Raw genomic sequence first — 24,003 nt, 5'->3', positions numbered from 1 at the left:
ATGTTACAGATAAAGAAATTTATCTGATTTAACTGATGTAAAGAAATTCAGTAATGGAGGCTATACTTGAACCAAGTCTAATATTTCAGTTACCCCACAGTTGCCTCTGTCTCTATATAATTTTGTAAGAGAGAAACCCCCTCACATAGCATAGAAAATGTAATTGGGTAATAACCCAATTATAAATTATTGCTTTTTAATATACTACCTAGTGTACTATTTAAAAGTAAGAGTTAGCCAGTTAGCTCAGTTGGTTAGAGGGGGCTGCTAATAACACCAAGGTTGCTGGTTCGATCCCCACATCTGTGGGGATCTGAGGGACACTGAGCTGCGCCCTCCTGGAAAACAAATAAAAACAAACAAGCAAAAACAGAAAGAAAAAAAAGGTAAGCATAATTACTGGTAACTTTAATTTTGTCTCAGGTGGGTTTTTTCCATAACCTATCATAATTTGAAGGTTTCTGCCAAGACAGAGTTTAATGGTTTGTATCTCTCTCTTCTTAATAAACTTGATAGGTCAGAAATATGAATGTGCCAAACGATGGAATATACACTGTGTGACCCCACAATGGTTTTTTGACAGTGTTGAGAAGGGTTTTTGTCAGGATGAATCCATATACAAGACAGAGCCTAAACCAGAAACAAAGACTGTGCCTGATACTTCAACTCCTACTGGTCAGAGTCACACAATTGATGGTCAGTCTCATTGGGATTAAAGTAAATAATTTTCTGTGTAAGAATTGATTGGTTAATAGGATTAGTGGGATATAGTAGGGAATTCCATCTGTTCTTGCTATGCTTCCGGGCATAATTGTATAATAAAATAACCAATTGTATGAAAACTTAGTCCAGAACTCCTGATATTTCTTTTTATAATGCATACTTTCAAACCCTGATGTAAAGCAGAAGATGATTAAAGAAATTAAGAATACTAACAGATGAAGACTTAAAAACTTTTTAAAACTTGACTGATGTGCAAATATTATTAGTACATTTTCTTTATTAGTTTGCTGCAAGTGTTAGACATCATCTGTATTCATATAAAATTTAAAACTTTCTATTTTGTAGATGTCATGTTGACAATTTAACAAATATTTATAAATTTTTTTTCAAATGTAAGCTTCCTGGACCTTAAAGCGAGCAACTTCAGATTTTTATTGGAAGGAAGCCACTATTAAGAAAATATATTAAATATATTTTCATTTAAATAAGATATGAACCTTAGTTTCATTTTTTCTTCTTATACTTTGTCACCAAGATTTCAGTAATCTTGAATCTTACTTTGAAAATTGTTCATAGCCCTGTGTGTATAAGAAAAGTTAACTTATAGGAAAATATTAATCAGTTATTTTATCTTCACAAACTTATATGTCTTTGTTTAATACCTAGGTCGTACTCTTTCAGATGTCAGCCATATTTCCAACATAAATGCAAGTTGCATAAGTGAATCAATATGTAATTCAGTTCTTAACAGCAAAGTGGGACCTACACTTGAAAATCTAGAAAATCTGGATGTCAGTGAATTTCAAGCACCTGAAGATTTATTAGATGGTTGTCGGGTATGTCTTTATCATGTAATTATTGCAATAGTGACAATATACATTAGTAGTTCCTGGTCTGACTTTAAAGACTCTTCAGAGTGGGCTTGCTCCTTATCTACATAAACCCTCCACACTAGCTAATCAGATGCACTTACTAGACCTTGTTTATGCTTTAGCTGTCAGGGTCCCTCTGACTGGGATGTACCTTCATCTGTCGTCCATCAAAGTTCATACCAGTTTTCAACTCTTTTGAACCCTCCTAACAACATTAAACTTTCTTCCGTCTGCTGTGTTTTGAGATCACTTAGTTTTTGAACCACTTAATGGATTTTTATTTGTAGCTATCATATATTATTGTTCATAATATGCTAGACACTGCTAATCATTTCATATATATTAATATATTGTATATAATCTCATTTAATTCCCACAGATAACTCAGAAATGGATGTTATCCTGAGGCTGAGACTTAAGAACCTTAAAATTTTTGTTCAGTCACAGACCTTAAGTAGTCAGCTATCTACTCCAAAGCCTGTATTTCTAACCATTAGACTCACTGCTTTGTTTAATATCCCTTGGGCTATTTGTTCTAGTGTATGAATAGCTTATAAGTGCCTTGAAGAAAACATCATATACTATATATCTAGAGCTGAATACTCAATAGATTCCTTCTTGTTGAATGAATAGGCTGTGCATTACTTCTCAAAGAGTAGCATAGATTTGACCCCATTTTATTGTTAAGAAAGAAAATTGGGCAAAGTACCTTACCCTTCTATACTTTTAAAACTTATCAACTTACTGGCCGAACAGAAAGTGTCTTGTATAATCTTTTACCCTAGACTATATTAATTCTGGATGTGACTTAATTATTCTTTACTTACAGGAAGTGTATGATTTCTAATTTTTGTTAAAATATGTTCTAGTAATGGAGGTTAGTTTGGGCTATAAATGCAGTTAGGAATAGATTTGTTATTCTTAAGAAATTTTTTAAAGACATGTAGAATAGAAAAGGATTTTTATACTGATCACATTGGCTTAAATATATAAAAATAAATTAATTGCATAAGTATTATCCACAAAGCATTGTACTCATCTCTTTGACTTTTCTTATTTAATTAACTCTGTGAAAAGGTATCTCAATTAATAGGTAAAGAAATTGGTTTAAAGAGCCTAAATAACTTGCCGTAGTCATCATTGGCAGATGAACCAAAATTTAAACCTAGGTTTTCTAAATTCAGACATTTAACTCCAGTTTGTTTCTATAATTATTTTAAAATTTACAAGTAGTAAGATCTTGACAAGTTAAGAAGCTACCTGTATTTTAGAAATTGCAGTGCACTAATATTCAGAAGAGAATTGAATTCTGGCTTTTATTTAAAGCCTCAAAATACTTATCAAGTGTCTACTGTGAAGCATTACAATGCTATGGGATTATGAAGAAGTGATAAACAAAATTTCAGAATTGTTAAAAAAAAATCAAGTTTTAGAACATACTCCTTAATATATCTTAAAATGTACACAGGGTTGTCTTATACTCAATGGATTTTGATACATGTTTTTAATAAATGTGTTTCTATTGAGAGAAGTAAGCCATTTTACATGCATTAATTTAAAGTAAATATTTTCTTTCTTTGCAGATATACCTTTGTGGTTTCAGTGGCAGAAAACTAGATAAACTGAGAAGGCTTGTTAACAGTGGAGGTGGAATTCGTTTTAATCAGCTCAATGAAGATGTAACTCATGTTATTGTGGGAGATTATGATGACGAATTGAAGCAGTTTTGGGATAAATCAGCACACAGGTTTTGTCCATTTTTCATTCAAAGCAATGTCTCCTCTGTAATGATTTTTCTTACAATTGTAAAACTGCATAGCATATGGAATGATGGTCTTTATAGTTTAAACTAATATATATCTATATACTATTTTTGTAGGCCTCATGTAGTGGGAGCAAAATGGTTGCTAGAGTGTTTTAGTAAAGGTTATTTGCTTCCCGAAGAGCCATATATCCATGCTAATTACCAGCCAGTGGAAATTCCAGTTTCACATCAACCTGAAAGTAAAACAGCCCTTTTAAAAAAGAACAGCAGCTTCTCTAAGAAAGACTTTGCTCCTAATGAGAAGCATGAGCAAGCTGATGAAGATCTACTCTCTCAATATGTAAATAATAACCCCACAATAGGTAAGAAATAATTGATTAGTATTTATAGTCATTAAGAACTATTTTAGTGGCAGAATATATACGTGATTTCTGCTTGATTTTCTAGATTTTAAGTTTAACCTTTTCCTTCCCTTAAAGTCTTGTTTGTTACTTTTTCTAAGCAGGTGAAGCTAAGGGGTTCTGATCCCTCTTTTCTCTTGAACTCACAATTTTGATCTATTTTATATAGTGGCATCACTTAGTTTGTGTGAGTTTGTAACAACAGGAGCTTTTATTTTAACCTTGTAACAGATGTCTCTCAGTGGATTATTGTGATCTTTAATGCAAACAGTGCTGCACTGTGGACTGCTACCTCAGTAGGTTGGCTTCTCAGTGTGGGAAGGGAAATTGCCAGTGTAGAGTTGTGAGCAGCATATCTTCTTTAGAAAAACAACTTACAAAATATTTAATACATCAAAAAAGATATAAACAATAATGTAATTAGTAACTATACTGTTGTCTAGCTTTAAAAAACACAATAGTTCATGCCAAAAGCTTCCTGTGAATCCCTCCCCATTTTTTATGGTTTACAACCTGTGTATATTCTATAAATAATACGAGGTATGGTCAGAAAGTATGGTGAATGTTTAAATTTAAAAAATTACAGTAAAAGACACACTGCCGTTAATCCCCCTAGTTTCGAACACACTTATCCCATCGTTCTTGCCACTTTCTGAAGTAGTTCTGGAAGTTCTTTTTCATGAGTGTTTTTAGTTGCGCTGTCATGGCTGCCTCGATGTCCTGAATCGTTTTGACTTTGAGGAAGAGCCAGAAGTCACATGGTGCCAGATCTGGTGAATAAGGTGGATGAGGACACAGCATAATGTTTGTGTGACAGAAATTGTCGTACCAGAAGTGATGTGTGACGAGCCTTTCTGTTGTGATCAAAAAATACAGTGAATGCTGCTGCTGAGTACCAACCAATAGAAAGGCAGGGATCTTCAATCTGGGAAGTGGTACATCAAACTTGGCTAACAGTGTGTGACAAGTTTCAGCTGTTTGGTGCAGTCAGTCAGGTGTGAGCTACGGTTGAGAGAAGGTGTTTTAAAGTGTCCTGTAAATCATTCTCCATCATGACAGTGCTCCGAGTTACACATCGCTTCTGGTACGGCAATTTCTGTCAAATAAAAACATTACGGTGTGTCCTCATTCACCTTATTCACCGGATTTGGCACCGTGCGACTTCTGGCTCTTCTTCAAAGTCAAAACAATTCAGGACATTGAGGCAGCCATGACAGCGCAACTAAAGACACTCACGAAAGAGGACTTCCAGAACTGCTTCAGAAAGTGGCAAGAACAATGTCATAAGTGTTTGAAGCGAGGGGGAGTATTTTGAGGGGAATTAATGGCATTGCATCTTTTACTGTAAATTTCTTTTTATTTAAACATTTACTGTATTGTTTGATCACACCTCGTACTTAGTGGAGGCAGGAATTAGTTTCTCAGATCTTCCTTTCTAAGGCAGCTAGTGGTTTACTGACTTTGAAATGATTTGGTGACAATAAACTGAACCCTTAAGCACCTTAAAAAGAATGTAATCAGTATTTTACAGTTAATTCAGAAAGCAAAATTACTTTTTATTCAAGAAAGCTTTTTCAATAATAGATAAGAAATGTTTATTTATTCTGAGTCTGTTAATAACTTCAAGGTTTTACTTACAGTTTATAAGAACTAAATATTTCCTGTTTGTTTTATATTAGTAGTCTAAAATTCCACTGTGTTTCTTCTTCCCATCTCACCAGCAATATATAGACATCAAATGTTTTTTTTCTCTTAGGTGTACTTACGAAATAATTATTATTGCAAAAACAATTGTTTTTACATTTTATGTTAAGAATAGCTATTAGAAAACTACTTTGTAGAATGTTTTATAGTATCATGTCACCTTTATGTTCATCTAAGCTTACTCATCCTCATATATCCCCATAAATTATAAATATACTATTATCTTACGAAACTGAGGGTCAAAGAGTCTCTGGACCTTACTGATCAGTAAATGCTCTAGACAAAATTGTGCTTCTTCAGAGTGTCAATAAGAACAATTTAAGTACTTGTATTAAGTAGGAATAAGTTGTGTGTATGAGTGTGTGTGAGTGTGTGTGTATTTGTACACATACATAGATGGCAGTAGTTCGTTTAAAAGTGAAAATGTTACGAGGATAGAAAGTGAAAATGTGATAAGGACAGAAATAAGATGCCACTATAACAGTGTTACGGACCCTGGAATCAGACAGACTTTTGTTTATACCTCATTTCTGCCACTTAATAACTGACCTTAGGCAAGTTACATAAGCTCTTTAAACCTGAGCTTTCTCTTGAGGAAAGGGATAGACGTACCAGTAATATCAACCTCACAGTATCATGAGCATTAATTACATGCACCAAAAGCACTTATGTCCAATGCCTGTATAAATGAATAAAGAAAGAATCCTCGAATAGCTTCCAGGCTTGTTGGCATCCCATAAAGCAGGGCTTTGCAAACTTTTTGGAAAAGGCCAGACCGTGAATATTTTCAGCTTTGCCAACCATATTCTGTCTCTGTTACATATTCTATTTTGTTTTGTTCTGTTTACAATCATTTTTTTTAATGTAAAAATGATTTTTAATCCACAGGCTGTGGGTACGTCCAGTTTGGCCCCTCGGCTGTAGTTTGCTGATTCCTACCATAAAGTGTGACCTTCCAACACAGCACCACTAGAGTTTTCAAAAACTAAGTTTTTACCTCTTAAACTTTTAGCATTGATTTGACAATGTTTATTGCATATTAAGGACTGTGTATTTTAGTAATTGATACGTTTTTATATAAGCTATGTTTTTCCTTCTAGTACCCATCTATCAGCCAGCTTTATCTTAAAATGAAGTAGTTGAGACCATTGCTTGGGTCCCTGATCAGTTTTCTTAAGAAATTTATATAGAAACTAGCTCCAACTTCAGTATGAAACATTTTAGGAATTTTTGAAAGAGAAACAACCATAATTCTCTTACTGCATCCACACGGTTAGTTCCATATATAGGGCTTTACTTCTGTTTTTTCCGTAATGATATTTTCACAATTGTGAATTATCTAAACCCGTTTTGGAACTAAGAGGCACGTGGAATCATTGGAACTTCATCATTTTCAACTAAGGAGAGTTTCTAGTCCACTAGGAAGACTTAGAACAGTAACGTGATTGCCATTGTACTTCCTAATAAAGATGGCAATACTGGTAACTCTCAGAAGACGGGGTGGGTTGGTATCCTTTATTCACTGTGTACTTATTAAAGTGTTACTATTATGAGTGTGGTCACAATTCTCAGGCTCTATGTTACCTTAACATCGTTGCTCAGAAATAAACTAACTAAAAGAGAAATTATGTGTTAGAAAACATTTCTTTTTCTTTCCAGTGGAAGCTGCAAAGTCTGAAGTTGGGGCCTTGAATGATTCTACTCATATTTCTTTGCAAGAAGAAAACCCATCTTCTGCCAGTCATGGCCTCCCTGATGCTTCTACAATTACTGAAGAAGGTTTATTTAGCCAGAAGAGTTTCCTTGTTTTGGGTTTTAGTAATGAAAATGAATCTAACATTGCCAGTATCATAAGAGAAAGTGGTGGAAAAATTGTGTCCCTTCAGAGCAGAATTGTTGCTGATTATGCTGTGGTTCCTCTGCTGGGGTGTGAAGTAGAAGCAACTGTGGGAGAAGTTGTTACAAATGCGTGGCTGGTAAGAAAATACTGTAGCAGTTGATAAACAGTATTGAAGGATATCTGGATGCCAGTAGTGTTCATGATTCTTTCTTACACAGTTCGATTTAGGTAAATTGGGGTTTGGGTATGAGCAGTGTCTGGATTTTGCTTTTAGCAAAGGAAATTCTAAAATATGAAAATGTCCAAGCTTCTTCGTCCTAATCCTGGTAGAGGTTATTGTTTCCCAGGGGCCGAAGCAGCAACATTCCTTCTTGGGAAGTTACTCCAAGTCATCTCATATGATTTCAGTCTTCCCAAAACATGACATGCACTTTTGTATTATTCCATCTTGTTGGCTTATCGCTGGTTGATTCGCCATTGATTTTGTTTTTGTAACTTTCCAAGAATTAAGAGGAAAAAATTATAAACTAATACATTGGAAGACATTAAATTTGAAGCAATATTCAGTGATTTCAGTGACAGTCTGACTGATTTTCATGTCCTTAATATTTTAGAATTTAATGTTTAACACAGTGAATATATATATATATATATATATTTCTTTATTATAATTTGAAATGTATTGAGAATGAGCATACACAAGTTTATATTAAAGTAAAATTTTTCATCTAAACTAAAATTACTGTTACTGTAACTGAACCAGTGTTAACCACTAATTGCTTATTTCAGGTTGATATTATTGTTTCTCTTGTTTTTCAAAGGTAACTTGTTTGGACTATCAGACTTTAATTGATCCAAAGTCAAATCCTCTCTTCACACCAGTCCCAGTAATGGCAGGAATGACTCCTTTAGTGGACTGTGTTATTTCATTCAGTCAGTGTGTGGGAGCAGAAAAAGATTCATTGGCATTCTTAGCAAAACACCTTGGAGCAAGGTATGTAGTATTTTTAGCATGCCTGCTATCTTGGTATACTTTTGTTTTGACGTATTGGAGAGCATTTAAGTTAGAATTTGGCCGTGTGTCTTTATATTATTTATGGGTAATGTGTAGCATATCTACGTGATGGCTCAAAGTGGGAGAGGGGAAAGTGCTACTAGGTGGATGTCTGGCAAATGTAAACACTGTAGGCATTAATGCTTGCCTACCAGGAGAGGGAATATTTAAAGCTGCTACATGGGCCATTATTGAATATTGCTCACCTAAGCATCATTCCCTTCCATGTGCCATATGGTTGATTTATTCTTTTTCAATATACATTTCATTGTTCCTCTGGTTTTCAGCCAGAAATGCAAGCGTTAAACGGGAGTAATGAATACTTTCGGAGAAATAAAATGAATTTAAAAGTTACTTCCCAAATCAAAATTAATCCTAAGTGAACATTAGGAAGTGGAAAACTGTTACATCAGTACATGTAAGTGAATTAAACTTTTACATTAAAAGAGAAATTAGATTATGAAGCAGCACTTAAAATTCTTTTAAACAAGAGACGCACCTAAAACAAAGTGATTTAGAACATTTAGGGGAAAAGATTGGCAAAGATATGTCAAGTAAATGCATACAGAAGAAAGGAGGAGTTGCAATTTTAATACTAAACAAGTTTGGATTCGAGTCAAAGGCATCAAGAAAAAGCACTGTAAATAAGGAGCACTGTTCACACTTTATTTAGAGCATGGTTATCACTCATAAAACAAAAACAAACTGGAGATGGAAGTATAAAGAGAAGTACATTACTTGTAGGAGACTTTTAATTTCCATCTTTCACTTCTTGACAGGTCAAAAAGAAAACAAGAGGCATAGATGTAAATAGTGTAGTTAGCTATCTACCCGGAAACAGTGACCATACCTTTTCGAGTGCCTGTGGAACACTCAGAGATGTTGCCTGTAAAGAGATTGACCACACAGAATACCTCAGGAAATCCCTGAAGTAGGAAAATGCATACCATATTCTCTAATCATGCAGAAAAACTGGAATTGAGTAGTAGAAAAAGGAAATGAAAACACCTTATCAACTGGACATTTTGGAACTGTTTTTAATAGCTCTTGGGAATTTGAAACCATTTATAAGCCTAGATATCATTACCAACCCATGAGGAACAAGGAACCCCATGGCCAGATTGTGACCTTAAAATACCATTTCCCACTAAAAGAAATTAAATCATTAATTACCTATAGATCTGGGGCAGAAAAGGTACCAGTGATTCTGGAATATGTCCTCAGACCAGATAGCAAGTACATTATCAAAGACTACTAGTGAGGGTTGTGTCCAAAGGAACTCCACAGGCAAGAGAGGCAAATTTAAGTATCACTGTAATTATTATAATAGTATCATTATTATCACAAGATAATAATGGCAGTGGATCGAAACATATCAAATAATGTGTAAATCGTGACTTCTTAATGATACCAAACAAACTAAGCTAATTGGTCACATTTACAAGATGGTAGAAAACCAACCCATTATTTTGAGAGCTAGTAAATAAAGGGAAAGGATCATTTATCCTGCCTTTCCTATGCAGTCTGTATCTGTACCATAATCATGGATAAAGCAAAGTTTCCCTTTCTAGAGATATTCCAAAAAATAAATGAAAGAATGATAGGATTGTAACTCCTAATGAATGAAAGAATCCAGGCATTGAAAGTCAGTAGTTACTCACACAATAAGGAGAAAACCAGACAGTATCTGCCTCCTGATGAAGAAAACACCATCCCCTAATAAGGAATCCTCAACTGATGAAGCCTCTGGGTTCAACTATTGGTTTATGGGAAATACAGACAGGAGGGTAACATGTTGTTACACCACAGTCATACAATCAGCAAAATCCAGACTCTGAGATAACTCTATGTTATAAATGATCCAGTATCTTCAACAAATATGTAGTAAGGGGGTGGGGAAAGAAGTTTGACCCTATAAGCTAAAAGACATTAAACTAAACGTGTTTAAGGATGTATTATGTGGTAAAAGTAAAGCAAGGTAAGGAAGTGATGACCATAAATATCCAAATAGTGGCTGCTATTAAGAAAGGGAAGGGGATTGTGAGAAGGGGCATGCTGGAGAAGTTCTGGAGTGGCTGGCAAGATTTTGTTTTCTGACACGGGTGGTGGATATAAGGGTTTTTGCCTTCTAATAATTCATTAAATTATATGTTTTCTTGTTTGCTATGTTCTGTATTTGAATTATACTCAACAATAAAAAGTTTTTTGAAAAAGTGAAATTGCAGAAAAGAACAATAACATGACAACAAACTATGGGGTACAACTAAAGCAGTACTCAGAAAAATTCAGTAAAGTGGCTGTGTAGAAAACTAATAAGCAGAAATCAGTGACCTTCATATATACAACCAGTTAGAAGAGCTAATGAAAACAAAGGCCTCTTACTTGATCTGCAGTGACATAAAATACCTAAAAGTAAATGTGACGTGAAACTTGAAAGAACTACAGATACTTGTAAAATGTTGCTGAGGGGAACGAAATAAGTCTTGAGCAGTAAGAAAGATGTACATGTTCTTGGAAGGAAAGATTAAATATTATAAAGATGTTTTTGTTACCCCCCGTGTTAATGTATAAGTTTAACATGATCCCAATAAAAACAACAAAAATTTTTTAGGGAGGGCAGCAGTCAAGCTGATTCCTAAATTCATCAGAAAAGGTTAGCAAGCAGGAAAATGATGAAAATTGTGAAATACAATACATAGTTATTTAATATATTTTGTAAAACCTCACTAAATAAATAATAGTATGGCTGAAAGTGGCCGGAAGTTCAGTGAATGAACAGAAAATCTAGAAATAGACCCAAGTACAAACAGGAATTTAGTATATGATAAATGTTATTTCCAGTTATTAAAGAAAAGATGTTCTTTTCAGTAATAGGACTCAATAAAATTGATGTAACATCTCATACCAAAATAAATAACAAATGGATCAGTGGGTTAAATGTGGGAAAAACACACATACACACAAAAAAACCATGAAAATACTGCGAGAAACGTAGAATATTAAAGAAATCTTAAAAGTGGGGAATTTGAATATTAAACAGAAGTCATAAAAATAACTGAATTCTGGTGTATACCTCAAGTGTTTGTTTCTGTCCCTACATTCTGTGTTTAATATTCTGTGACCTTGAGTCACTTAATTATATCTTTTCCTAGGTTGTATCTTTACAATGTTTTGTAAAATGTTGGTATTTCACAGATATTGAGAGGATCAAATGAGATTATATGTGAAAATGCTTTGAGCAGTTGTAGTGGGCTAAAAAGATATAATGTGTTATTCGTATACTTTCTTTACTCCCCTAGTTGTTCATGCCTCCTCCTTTTGGGAGGAAAAGTCAAGGTGGGTCGATGATGACTAATTAAGGAGGAAATTTTTCTGGTTATTTCTTGAAAGTCTAGTTGAATTAATTTGCGTATGTTTTTATAAAGTTTATTATAGCAATACATTTTTATCCTAGAGTAAGCGTTTGTAAAGGGATTAACTTATTTTAAGACATAGAACCAACTTTTAATTAGTGACTATTTTTTTATACTTAGAACTCTGACAGCACTGTTGTATTAGAAACTTTATTAGTTTGCCGGCCAGTTGTGTTTATCACCATTTGTTTTTCTTTAAATATAACTTTCAGCGTTCAAGAATTCTTTGTTCGCAAATCCAATGCAAAGAAAGGCATGTTTGCCAGTACACACCTTGTATTGAAAGAACCAGGTGGTTCTAAATATGAAGCTGCCAAGAAGTGGAATTTACCGGCAGTCACTATAGCTTGGCTGTTGGAGACTGCTAGAATGGGAAAGAGAGCAAATGAAAGCCAGTTTCTGATTGAAAATTCACCTAAAGAAGGTTAATACTTTTATTATGTTCTTTTATATGTATGTTTTTATAATTTGATGGTCTTAGTTTATCATGTGTGCCAAAGCTTGTTTTTAGGAAAGTTCATTGATTTCTACCTTTCGTGTTGGGTACGGTGAGCCACCATTGGGCATTCCTTATTGGGTGGCAAAATGAATGTGTTCATAGCACTGATGTTTAATTTGTATCTGTACTATCAACTGTAGGCGCTACCTGAAAGCTAGAGGATACAAAACAATATAGGAGCATTCCAGGGTCTCAGTGTTTGAAGTCTAAAGATGTGAGCTTGGGTCCCTCTTACTGTTCCTTCTATGGCTCCCACTGACAAACCATGTAGTTAGTGTTCTCTGTTCCACTCATCTTTCGACTTTTGTGTGTTTTCTCTAGCCCGTCTCCTGCATGCCTGTTCCTCCTTTCAGTTCTCAGTTGGATGTCATTTTCCCTGGGAAACCTTCCTTGACTCACCAATGGCCTTAGTCTTGCCATCATACCCTGTGTTATCCCTTCTGGAGCTCTATCCCAGTGTTATAATTCTAAACTTTGTAGGCTACTTTCATGTCTCTCTACTCAACTGTAAGTTCTGGAAGGGCAAGGAATATGCATGTATTTTGTATTTCCATTGTCTAGCACTGGGTCTGGCATGGAGCAGCCATCTAATAAGTGTTTTTGTTAAATATTGAAAAAAGGCAGGAGGCTGGGGTGGGAGGACACAGTAGCCCCTCTTAACATCTGGTTTGTTTCTTGGAAAGTAAGTATATAACTTTGTGGCTTAAAGTGTACTTGAGAATTCACATGAAAACTAGTAAGATAAAAACCTCACTTATGTGCCTCTTTAGAGACAAAAGACATTAGTGGTTCACATTTGTTTCTTTTTTAATCTCTAGAGGAAAGGTTGGAAACTAAACTAATAACAAATGGGGTGAGTCCAAATCCAGATACCCCAGGTCATCCTGCCACCCGCCTGGAAACTCACAGGAAAACAGCTGTTACACCTTTAGATATGAACCGCTTTCAGAGTAAAGCTTTCCACGCGGTGATTTCACAGCATACTGGGCAGCTCTCAGTCTCCCCAGCAGTAGGACAGCCAGTCCAGAAAGAGCCCTCATTACACCTGGATACACCGTCAAAATTTCTGTCCAAGGACAAACTCTTCAAGCCTTCTTTTGATGTGAAGGTAAGAAATAGAAACTGGTCCTGGAGTTAACAATTTTATAGTTTATAAAGTTAAAGCACCATATTCTTTATCACTTCTAAAGGTTGTAGTAGTAAATTTTCCAGAGATGTTAGCAAGTAGCTTCATATTTTGAGTTCCAGTATGTACCCAGGGTTGAGGTACTGTGTTTCCTCGAAAATAAGACCTAGCCGGACCATCAGCTCTCATGCGTCTTTTGGAGCAAAAATTAATATAAGACCCGATTTTATTTATAAGATCTGGTCTTATACAATATAAGACCAGGTCTTGATGAATTTTTGCTCCAAAAGACACGTTAAAGCCGATGGTCCAGCTAGGTTATTTTCGGGGAAACAGGGTAATAGCTAGAGATATATATGTTGTAAAACTAGTACATCTGGGTTCAAGTCTTAGATCTGTCATCTGTCAGGAATGGTATCGCTCTAGGCAGATCATTTAACATGATATCTTGTTTTATACAGAGAATACTATCACTTGCTCTGAGAACTCAGATTTATCATAAGGATCAAATGAATCGGTGTAATGAAATAATAATATAAAATAATATAAATGCATTACTACTTATGTTTTGATTCTAGGGGAGTACACCCAGTGCTTCCTTTCTGAAAATGGCTCTAGTATCACCTTACTTTTCAATCATTTCCCTTAAAGAGATGAATTAAGTCTACACCTTTGTTTGATCTCCTGAGCACTGGAGTATATGGCTCCCTTTTTGAAAAATAATAATTTGCAAATCAAGGGCCAATTTAACTTTCTCTAATGGTTTCCTTTTATTCCCCAAAGATGATTTTATTCACTGGCTATTCAAACTATTATCTATGATTTTTTTATCCATGAACCTTTGCAAAATTATTGTATCATTCATCTATTAAAGTTTTGCTCATAAGATATTTAGAAGCAACATTTTAATAAATGTTACTAGTATGTTTTGGAGCAGACTTACAAAGTTTACAAGTTGTTCATCTTCAGAAAATAAATATAAATTAATACCTGGGACAATTTTCTCCAAGCTAAATCTTTGATCAAATCTCTTCTGAAGTAACATTTTGTACTGTGATTATCACTGCTCCTTATGCCTTAAGAAACAGGAGAACTACTGGTTTGGGAACTGTGAGATCTAGAATAGACTTCTGCTTGGCCTCTTGCTGCATTTTAAGGCAGGTCAGCCTCTTTGGGCTTCATTATTCCCACCTGTAAAATCATGGAATATACGTGATCTCTGAGGCCTCATAGTTCACAGAGTCTTTGAATAATAAATGAAATAATATTAGTAGGCAAGAAACTAGAAATGTTTGCAGTCATTCAAACCATTCTTCAGATACCTTGCAGTGGAAAGCTGATGGTTCTGAAATAGTCTCCGCGATGGTATAAAACATGTTTATAAGTTTTGTTGTTTAGAGTCATAGTTTATTTAGCAGTGTTTTTCTCCTTTTGGTGATAAATAAAATAGTACTTCATCTTATAGTTAGTGGTTCTTCAAGTTGATATAAAATGGTAAGTTGAATTTTTTATTCTGAAACAGAGAGGACCAACTCATTGGAATAATCACAGAATTGAACATAATTAGGCCTCACAATAAAAAATAGAAAAAATCTTTTGAGTTGGTGAGAGGGGTTTGGATCTAGTGCTTAAGTAGAGGAACGTACCACATGGGAAGCAGTATTCATGGCACAAGTGCTGAAGGTGGGTATGTGTGGTATGGGAACTTCTGATTTCTTCTGTATATGAAGAATCCTTTTAAATGCTATGTAGAAATTTAAACAAACAACTTGAGCAAATATTAGGTTGGTGCAAAAGTAATCGCGGTTTAAAAGATTAAAAATAATTGCAAAAACTGCAGTTACTTTTGCACCAACCTAATAGAAAGCCTTACCATGTTTTTGCAAAAAATAGTAAATGTTAGGTAATCTATAAGGGTAATAAAGGTTCTATGAAAAAAATGCAAGTAGAAATAGTATTAAAAATCTGAAAAGAATAGTTGAGGATGGGTACTAGTCCTACTAGTTTTTAAAACCTAAGTTGCAGTAATTAAAACAGTTTGTTGTCATATGAATAATCGAATCTGTGCACAAGATTACACCCCATAGATAACGAATGTATTATATGATAGAGGTAGAATTTAAATCACACAACTAGTAGCCATCCCAGCAGTTAGGATGAAACCTCATACCTTATATCAGAATAAATACCAGAGGATCAGGTATTTAAACACAAGAAATGAAGGCATAAAAATTCTACAACAGTTTTCCAGTCAAGATCATGGAATATGTAAATGCTGTGCTCACCTCCTCTCAGGACCACATCAATTACAACTAAACCACAGAACAACAGTTTTGAGAATCTCCTGAAGTCTAGCTGAACCAAAGCCGTACAACTACGGACATACAGAAGAAGCTACCTCGACAGGGGCAGATACATGGAACAGGCTGGTCTGACGCCTGCCTGTGAACATTAAAAATCAGGAGGGCTATCTCGGCTGTGAAGGTTCCCTGTCCCCACCCTCCACCCCCCAGGAACGAGGGGTTCAAGGCCCTCCCTAGCTCAGGGTTTCAGTGCCAGGGAGAGAAGACCCCATAACTTCTGGCTGTGAAATCCAGCAGAGATTGTGGCAGAGTGGGACAGAGGGTGGCTGCAGGCCCAGGGGCTCCTCTTAAACGGCCCACACATGGACTTACTCACTTACACTCACTCTGAGCTCCAGCACTGGGGCAGCAGCTTGAAAGGTGCCAGGGACATATGGGGAGGAACTGAATTGTCTAGCTTCAGGGTGAAGGCTACAGGGGCAGCTTTCTCCCAGATGGATGAGCTGGCAGAAGCCATTGTTTTTCTTTGTTGAGCACTCCCCATCCCTGCGTGTAGATTCAGGCAGATGCCATATCTGAATCTCCATCAAACTATCACCTTTCGTCTGACCTACCCTAGTGATTTCCTGAGACTATCACCTTCCCAACTTTTGGGCATTCCCAAGCCACTTCTGGTGGCTTTTCCGTATAAGTGGGCTGCCTTGGCTTATGCCTTGGACTTTCCTAAAATCTTGCAAAGGTTCACAAAACCCAAATAAGCAACATCTGGTTTTGGCATGTCCTGTACCTCTGGCTGAGCAACCCTAAGACCAGCACTAGCAACAGCCGGCTTTGGTTCATGGCTAGGCCTCTCAAGACACCTCCAAGCACAGCGCAGGGGGCAACCGTCTCTGGATTGCTTTGTGGCTTATGCCAGGTAACCCTAAGCAATGCACAGGCTGCAGCTGACTTGGCCTTCAGTGGGTCCCCGCCCAGGAGGCCCCAGGGCTGGCAGCCCCAGTGGCCAGCTTTGGACTGGGTTGAAGCATCACCTGGCCACCTCCAAGGATCACACAGCCAAAGGGCAGAATGGGCAGGCACCAGAGCCCTGCTAAAGTGAATCCTGTTCTGTAGGGTCAGCCCCTGCACAACAGTTCTTCCACTATAGTCACAGCCAGTTCTCACAATAAATCAGCCTGACGTTCAGTCCCTCCCACTTACGTGCAAACAGTAACCAAAGTTCAACTATGACAGTAGGGCACATACAATCCATATAAGGGACACACCTGGAGCACCCAGCTCAGGTCACCAGGGAGACTGTGCCACTGGGCCCCACAGGACACCTACTACATAAGGCCTTTCTACTAAGACCAGGAAGCATTGCAGTGAAGCAAACACATAGAAACAAACACAGGGAGGCAACCAAAATGGGGAAGCAAACATTTTCCAAACAAAAGAACAAAGCTCCACAAAAAGAACTAAACAAAATGGAGACAAGCAATCTACCAGACACGGAGTTCCGAACACTGGTTATAAGGATGCTCAATTATATCAAGGAAAACTTCAGCAAAGAGATAGAAAACATAAAAATGGATACAGAAAACAAAAAAGAACTATTTAGAAATTACAGTAACTGAAATGAAGAATACTTAGAGGGAATCACCAGTAGATTAGATGAAGCAGAGGATCGAATTTGCGATTTAGAAGATAAGGTATAGGTAGCAGGAAACACCCAATCAGAACAGCAAAAAGAAAAAAGAATGCAAAAAAATGAGAGTTTAAGGGGCCTCTCGGACAACATCAAGTATACCAACATTTGCATCATAGGGGTACCAGAAGGAGAACAGAGACTGCAAGGAATTGAAAACCTATTTGAGAAATAATGACCAAAAACTTCCTTAACCTGGTGAAGGAAATAGATACACAAGCCAGGGTAGTGCAGAGAATCCCAAACAAGATGCATCCAAAGAGGCGCACACAAGATACATCATAAGGAAAATGCCAAATGTTAAAGGCAGAGAGGCAGCAAGAGAAAAGCAATTAGTTACCTACAAGGGGGCTCCCATAAGACTATCAGTTGATTTCGCAACAGAAACTTTGCAGGCCAGAAGGGATTGGCAGGAAATATTCAAAGTGACGAAAAGCAAGGGCCTACAACCAAGATTACGCTACCCAGCAAAGCTATCATTTAGAATTGAAGTGCAGGTAAAGAGCTTCCCAGAAAAGAAAAGCTAAAGGAGTTGCTCACCACCAAACCAGTATTACAAGGAATGTTAAAGGAACTTCTTTAACACACACACAAAAAGATAAAAAATATGAATAATAAAATTGCAATAATTACATACCTGTCGACAATTACTTCAAGTATAAAAGGATTAAATGCTCCAATCAAAAGATAGGGTGGCTGAATGGATAAGAAAACAAGACACTTACATATGCTGCCTACAAGAGACTCACTTCAGATCAAAAGACACACACAGACTGAAAGTAAAGGGATGGGAAAAAGATATTTCATGAAACAGGAAACGGAAAAAAAAAAAAAGCTGTGGTAGCAATACTTGTACCAGACAAAATAGTCTTTAAAACAAAGGCTATATAACAAGTGACAAAGAGGAACCCAATAATCCCACCTCTAGGTAATTATCCGAAGAAACCCAAAACACTACTTCAAAGGGTCTTGAGCATACATATGTTCATTACAACATTGTTTACAATGGCCAAGATGTGGAGGCAGCCTGGGTGTCCAATGGATGAATGGATAAAGAGGAGGTGGTACATACATGCAATGGAATATTGCTTGGCTAGGGAAGGGAATGGGTTCTTGTCATCTGAGGCAGCATGGATGGAGCTGGAGGGTGTTGTGCTGAGTGGAGTATATCAGACAGTGAAAGACAGATGAAATGTGATTTCACTTATAAGTGGAATCTAAAGAACAAAATAAACAAACGAACTCAGATACAGAGAGCATTTTGATGGTTGCCGGATGGGTGGGAAGTTGGGAATGGGTGAAAAAAGGGAAGGGATTAAGAAGTACGAATTGGTTACACAGTAGTCATGGGGATGTAGGGTATAATGTAAGGAATAGAGTCAATAATATTGTAATAACTAGGTATGGTGTCAGATGGGTGCTAGATTTTTTGGGGTGATAGATGGGAGGGAGTTGGAGGGCAGGGTGAAAAAGGCATTAAGACATAGAAATTAGTAGTTACAAAATAGTCACAGGGTTATAAAGTAAAGCATAGGGAATATAGTCAATAATATAGTAATAACTATGTATAGTGCCAGGTGAGTACAAGACTAATTGGGGGGATCGCTTCTTAAATTATATAAATGTCTAACCACTATGCTGTACACCTGAAATTAATATAAAATAATATCAAATGTCAACTGTAATTGAGAAATTAAGGAATAAGGGTATAAGATACAAGACAAATAAGTCATTGGGATGTAATGTACAGCATGGGGAATATAGTCAATAATATTGTGATAGCGTGGTATGGTGTCAGATGGTTGCTGGACTTACAGTGATCACTTTCTTAGGTATATAAATGTTGAGTAATGATTGTATACATCTGAAACTAATATAATATTGTATGTTAGCTATATTTTACTAAAAATCGTTTTAAAAAATTCTAGAACAGGCCACAAGAAAGTTTGTTTTTAAATAATCCCAGCGCGAGGAAGGTCTTTCTAACTATAACATGTAGCTGAAAAGAAAAATTTGTATGAATTTGACGGTAATAAATTCTCCACATTCAACTATTCAGATTTTATAAAAGTATTCGTTTAAAAAATATTCTCCATGGCAAAAGTTTGACAAACTACAAATTGGGAACAAGTATGTGTATATCACAGTGGGTTACACACACACACACACACACACTCACATATATATATATATGTATACAGAGATGTATATTTATACTCATAAATTCATAAAACAATTCATGCAAATGAGTATTTAAAATACTGATATAACTGGAAAACTGGGCAAAGACTAGGAAGAGATAGCTATCACAAAAAATTAAACATAAATGGTACACATGCATAAAGATGTTTACTCATTCTGTATAAGAGGGTAGAAAATTAAAGCATACAGATATATTTATTTAACCTATCAGATTGGCAAGAGAGAAAAAATTGATTACCCACTGTGCTGTCAAGCATATTGGGAAACACTTGAATGCTTTACTCAGGAGAATGTCAGTGTTGGGACATACATTTTGCTTAAATGGTTCCCTTTACTCTTGCATGTGCAAAATGGTGTGTGTACAAGGTTATTTGTTGCATCATTATACTGGCAAAAGATTGTTAATTTAAATATTAAGTTGAAGGCTGGTTAATTACATTCTGTTAGCCACATGGAATACTAGGCAAGATGAACAAGCCCCTGGACCTGTGGGAACAGGAACATATTTTGTACTTTTGAAGATTATTCACAATTCTCAGCTCTTTATGATTTCTTAACCTTCCTTATATAGTTCCTGTCTTGCTTATTTGTTTCTGTGTTTTGTCTGTCTCATTTTTGGTTGTCCTTTATTTTAATTACAACTTAAACTCTTAAGATTGAGGCAAATGTGGTAAGCACTGCTGAAAATGTAAGCTTATCAGTCTCTTTTAATCAATGTGCTGGACGGTATTTTATTTTTATTTTTTATTTTGTAGTATATAGATACAGATGCCATTGTTTCGAGAAAAACGAGAAGTTAAAGCTGTAATCCAATTAATTGTGAGGGTTGTCCCCCTTCTCTCTTTCCCTCTCCTTTTTCTCTTTCCTTCTCTCTTACTTTCTCGCCACTATTCTTCCTCTCATTCTCTCTCTTTCACTCCCCCTTCCATCCACATAGGATGCACTGGCAGCCTTGGAAACTCCAGGAGGTCCTGGCCAAAAGAAAAGGAAACTGAGTACACCACTCTCGGAAGTCATCGTCAGAAATTTGAAACTTGCTTTGGCCAATAGCTCTCGCGATGCCGATGCCGTTGCTGTTTCTGCCAGCCCTCAACTGAAGGATGCCCAGTCAGAGAAGGTAGAATTAGATCACTTATTAAAAGGAAGTTTTAGATGACTAACATTTCAAACAATCATAGTTGATCTGTTTCTTTTCTTTTCCATGGACAGGAAGAAGCTCCAAAGCCACTTCACAAGGTAGTGGTATGTGTTAGTAAAAAACTCAGTAAGAAGCAGAGTGAACTAAATGGGATTGCAGCCTCTCTAGGAGCAGATTACAGGTAGTTGGCACATCTTTCTGTTTAGTGGTGATATGGCCTAAGTTTATAGGAAAACCTGAAGTTGTTGTGAGCATTTACAAAGAAATATTTATTTTGCCTTAGTGTGTCATATTACCTACAATGTCTCTCCAATTAATTTTTAATTTACCACATCCTTTTACAATACCCTCTCCCATATTAGTTCACTCTTGTATGCGTATTCTTAGGGTATGTTCAACAAATATTTGACAACCTATTTGTGCTGCTCACTATTCTAGAATCCTGGACATCTAGGTCTGAGATTAAGTATACTTTTATCTCAGTGATTTTCAGATTAGAGCCCTTCTGTGAGTAGGACTAAGTACTCTAGCAATACTCCTGAGTTAAAATGGTCTCTTGAGCATGTTTTATTATAATTACTATCATTTTTACTATTTTGGAGACATAGATTAGCACATCTGCCCTCAATCTGACAGCCAAGCTAGACAGAGGTCTCAAGCACACAGGGCATCAGTGTCAGGGAAGGCGAGACCCTTGCCTATTCCAGCCCATCCTGAGTTGGCTGTACTCCTCCACTGTCTACCATGCGGGCTTTCTTGATCACGTGTATTCAGCCATTCGTGGATAGCATAATGATTGGTCCTACAAGTAACAAACAGTTTGAGGAATATGATTAGTTTCACCTTTTCCTTTGGTGAGTCTTATTTCAATTAGCTTTCTGTTTGGTAAAGAAATTAGATAAGGAGAATATAAAATGTACCTGTCATAGTTATAAGCATCCTAGTTGTTTAATGGATCTATTGTAGGGTAGTGAAGCTTTCTTATTATATTATCTATTTATATTATCTATTACCAGTTATATTATATTTATATTGTCTGTTACCAGTTGCTGAGCACTTAGTATGAGCCAACCATTATTTCATTCTCACAGTAGCACTATGAATGCATCCTTGGATATTCCTGTTTGTGGACATCATGTAAGACTTAAAAGAAATATATAGGATTTGTGTTTATATAAGATTTAAAATGCTAATCCTCTTAGTATGAAAAAAAGAATACATTGCTAAAATTCCTAAATAGGTTTTAATTGGTCAATTACATTAAAGTTTGCATTAAATCTATTCCTGAAATGGATTGCTCAAACTTGGTGATGGATGAGAGGGAAGAACCCTTGAATAGAGGAGACAATAGTTATGTGTTCGTAGGATAATTATTTCTGAATTGCAGATGTCCCAGATGTTCCTTTCCATAAGCTAGGACCAGAAGAACATCCCGAAGAGACCACTGATACTGTCTCCCGCCCTTCCGACAGTTAAACATCTAGAGCACATCTTCTCAACACACTAGATGCAGCATCCCCTTTTGATTACACATATTTTTTATAATTAAAAAAAGAAAAAAAGTGAATGTGAGGCACATAACGAATAATAGTACGTATATAGTTAGTATGTAAATGCCTGTGCCTTACACCATTAGAAGAAAAGGGAGTATTTGTATGGTGGCATGCATGTGGCAAATCACCTCAAGTGCTAACAGCCATGAGGCTGAAACAGATATGGAGACTCATACCATGAGCAACATTAATTCTCGTAATAGGACTTTATCAAGAGTTGTTCACAATTTGGCAAAGTTCCAAATTAAGGAAAGTACATACAGTCTTCCATCAGTTATACAGTAGTTGCATGTCTGGTATATTAGTGTATATCAAAACTGCAATAAAATAACTTGTGTTTATATGTAAAGCAGGTTCTAGACTCATTCAATTTCAGTTGACCCTTGAATAGCGTAGGGGTTAGGGGCACCAACGCCCCCTCCTGCAGTCAGAAAAGTCCCCATATAACTTTGGCTCCCCCAAAACTTGACTACTGTTGACTGAAAGTATTCTTAAACTGGAGGAAATAAAATGTTATTAAGAAAATCATAAGGAAGAGAAACTACATTTACAGCAGTGTATGTATTGAAAAAATTCCACATATAAGTTGTTCAAGGGTCAACTGAATAAACAATTTTTTTTTACCTATGTGCATTTCTGTCAGGACATCAGAAGATTATGTAGGATATGGGATAACTATGTATGGCTATTCCCCAGAATTTCAGGCATCTGTAGACTTTACTAACTACTAGTAACCGAACATACAAACCCGCCCCAACATACAAACACATTATTGTAACAACGAAAATCACCCCCAAAAATTTCCAAAATAGCTCCTGAAGTAAAGTAACAATTTTGCTGAAAGCACTGAGCTAGACCAGGGGTTAGGCAGGCCAGCCATCTGATTTTGTAAATAAAGTTTTATTGGAACACAGCCATGCCTATTTATATATTATCTGTGGCTGTTTTCATACAAGGCAAGAGTTGAGTAGTTGTGAAAGATTATTTGCCCTACAAAGCCTAAAATACTTATCATCTGGCCTTTTAAGAAAAAAATTGCCAACCCTGATCTAAACCATCTGTAGTCATTGACAGTCTGTCCTTGAAGGACCTCTGAAGACTAAAACTCATAGTTTATCCATATTATTATAGTGTATAGTAAACCAAGATGATTCAGGCAAAAATATTCCTCCGTATTTCTGAATTCTCTTAAGTGTGTATTGTTTTACCTTACAGCAGAAATACAAACAATATTGGAAAGACTAACAACTAAATTAGGCGAGGTGTTTTTTACCATTATTTTTAAGGATATATGGGCTATAGGGAATAGAGATGTTTGTAATATAATTTAGGAAGAAACATTCATTCCTTCTTACGTTGTTTAACATGGCTATTTAAAAAGTTCAGATATTTCTTATTTTGGAAATGGAAAGTATATTAAATATCCATAAAGAGAACTTATTTATTTTGGTGATTATATTTAGAAATATAATTTTTACTTCCTCTTTGGGTTTTACTTGATATTTTGAAGGATGGTGTATTTTACATTTTTTAGATTATTTTCCTAGGTCAGGAGAATATTATGTAGAAAGAATCAGCAGATCATAGCATAACATAATTAAGAGTATGGGTTTTGAAGTGGAACCTGGCTGTGCCACTTATTCACTGAATACCCTTGAACATGTTATATAATCATGTCCTTCAGTTTTCTTATCTGTAAAATGAACATAATACCAGTGTCGTA

The 24,003-nt window shown here is 36.0% G+C and overlaps 1 protein-coding gene across 3 annotated transcripts in view; it reads left to right on the top strand.

Annotated features, from left to right (window-relative positions):
- The window catches only part of TOPBP1 (DNA topoisomerase II binding protein 1), a 50,168-nt gene that overhangs the window by 7,979 nt on the left and 18,186 nt on the right, over window positions 1–24,003 (top strand). For all 3 annotated transcript variants that reach the window (XM_019725913.2, XM_074312855.1, XM_074312856.1), the window contains 10 exons: window positions 517–696; window positions 1,390–1,559; window positions 3,179–3,342; window positions 3,475–3,722; window positions 7,125–7,441; window positions 8,127–8,299; window positions 11,985–12,196; window positions 13,090–13,379; window positions 20,527–20,706; window positions 20,799–20,908. In XM_019725913.2, coding sequence (XP_019581472.2) covers window positions 517–696; window positions 1,390–1,559; window positions 3,179–3,342; window positions 3,475–3,722; window positions 7,125–7,441; window positions 8,127–8,299; window positions 11,985–12,196; window positions 13,090–13,379; window positions 20,527–20,706; window positions 20,799–20,908 — 2,044 coding nt within the window. The remainder of the gene's footprint in view (window positions 1–516; window positions 697–1,389; window positions 1,560–3,178; window positions 3,343–3,474; window positions 3,723–7,124; window positions 7,442–8,126; window positions 8,300–11,984; window positions 12,197–13,089; window positions 13,380–20,526; window positions 20,707–20,798; window positions 20,909–24,003) is intronic.

This window comes from Rhinolophus sinicus, linkage group LG10, assembly GCF_036562045.2.
Source record: "Rhinolophus sinicus isolate RSC01 linkage group LG10, ASM3656204v1, whole genome shotgun sequence".
Classification (NCBI taxonomy): Eukaryota; Metazoa; Chordata; class Mammalia; order Chiroptera; family Rhinolophidae; genus Rhinolophus; species Rhinolophus sinicus.
Note: the sequence above shows the minus strand (reverse complement) of the source record. Positions and strands in the feature narration are given on the sequence as shown.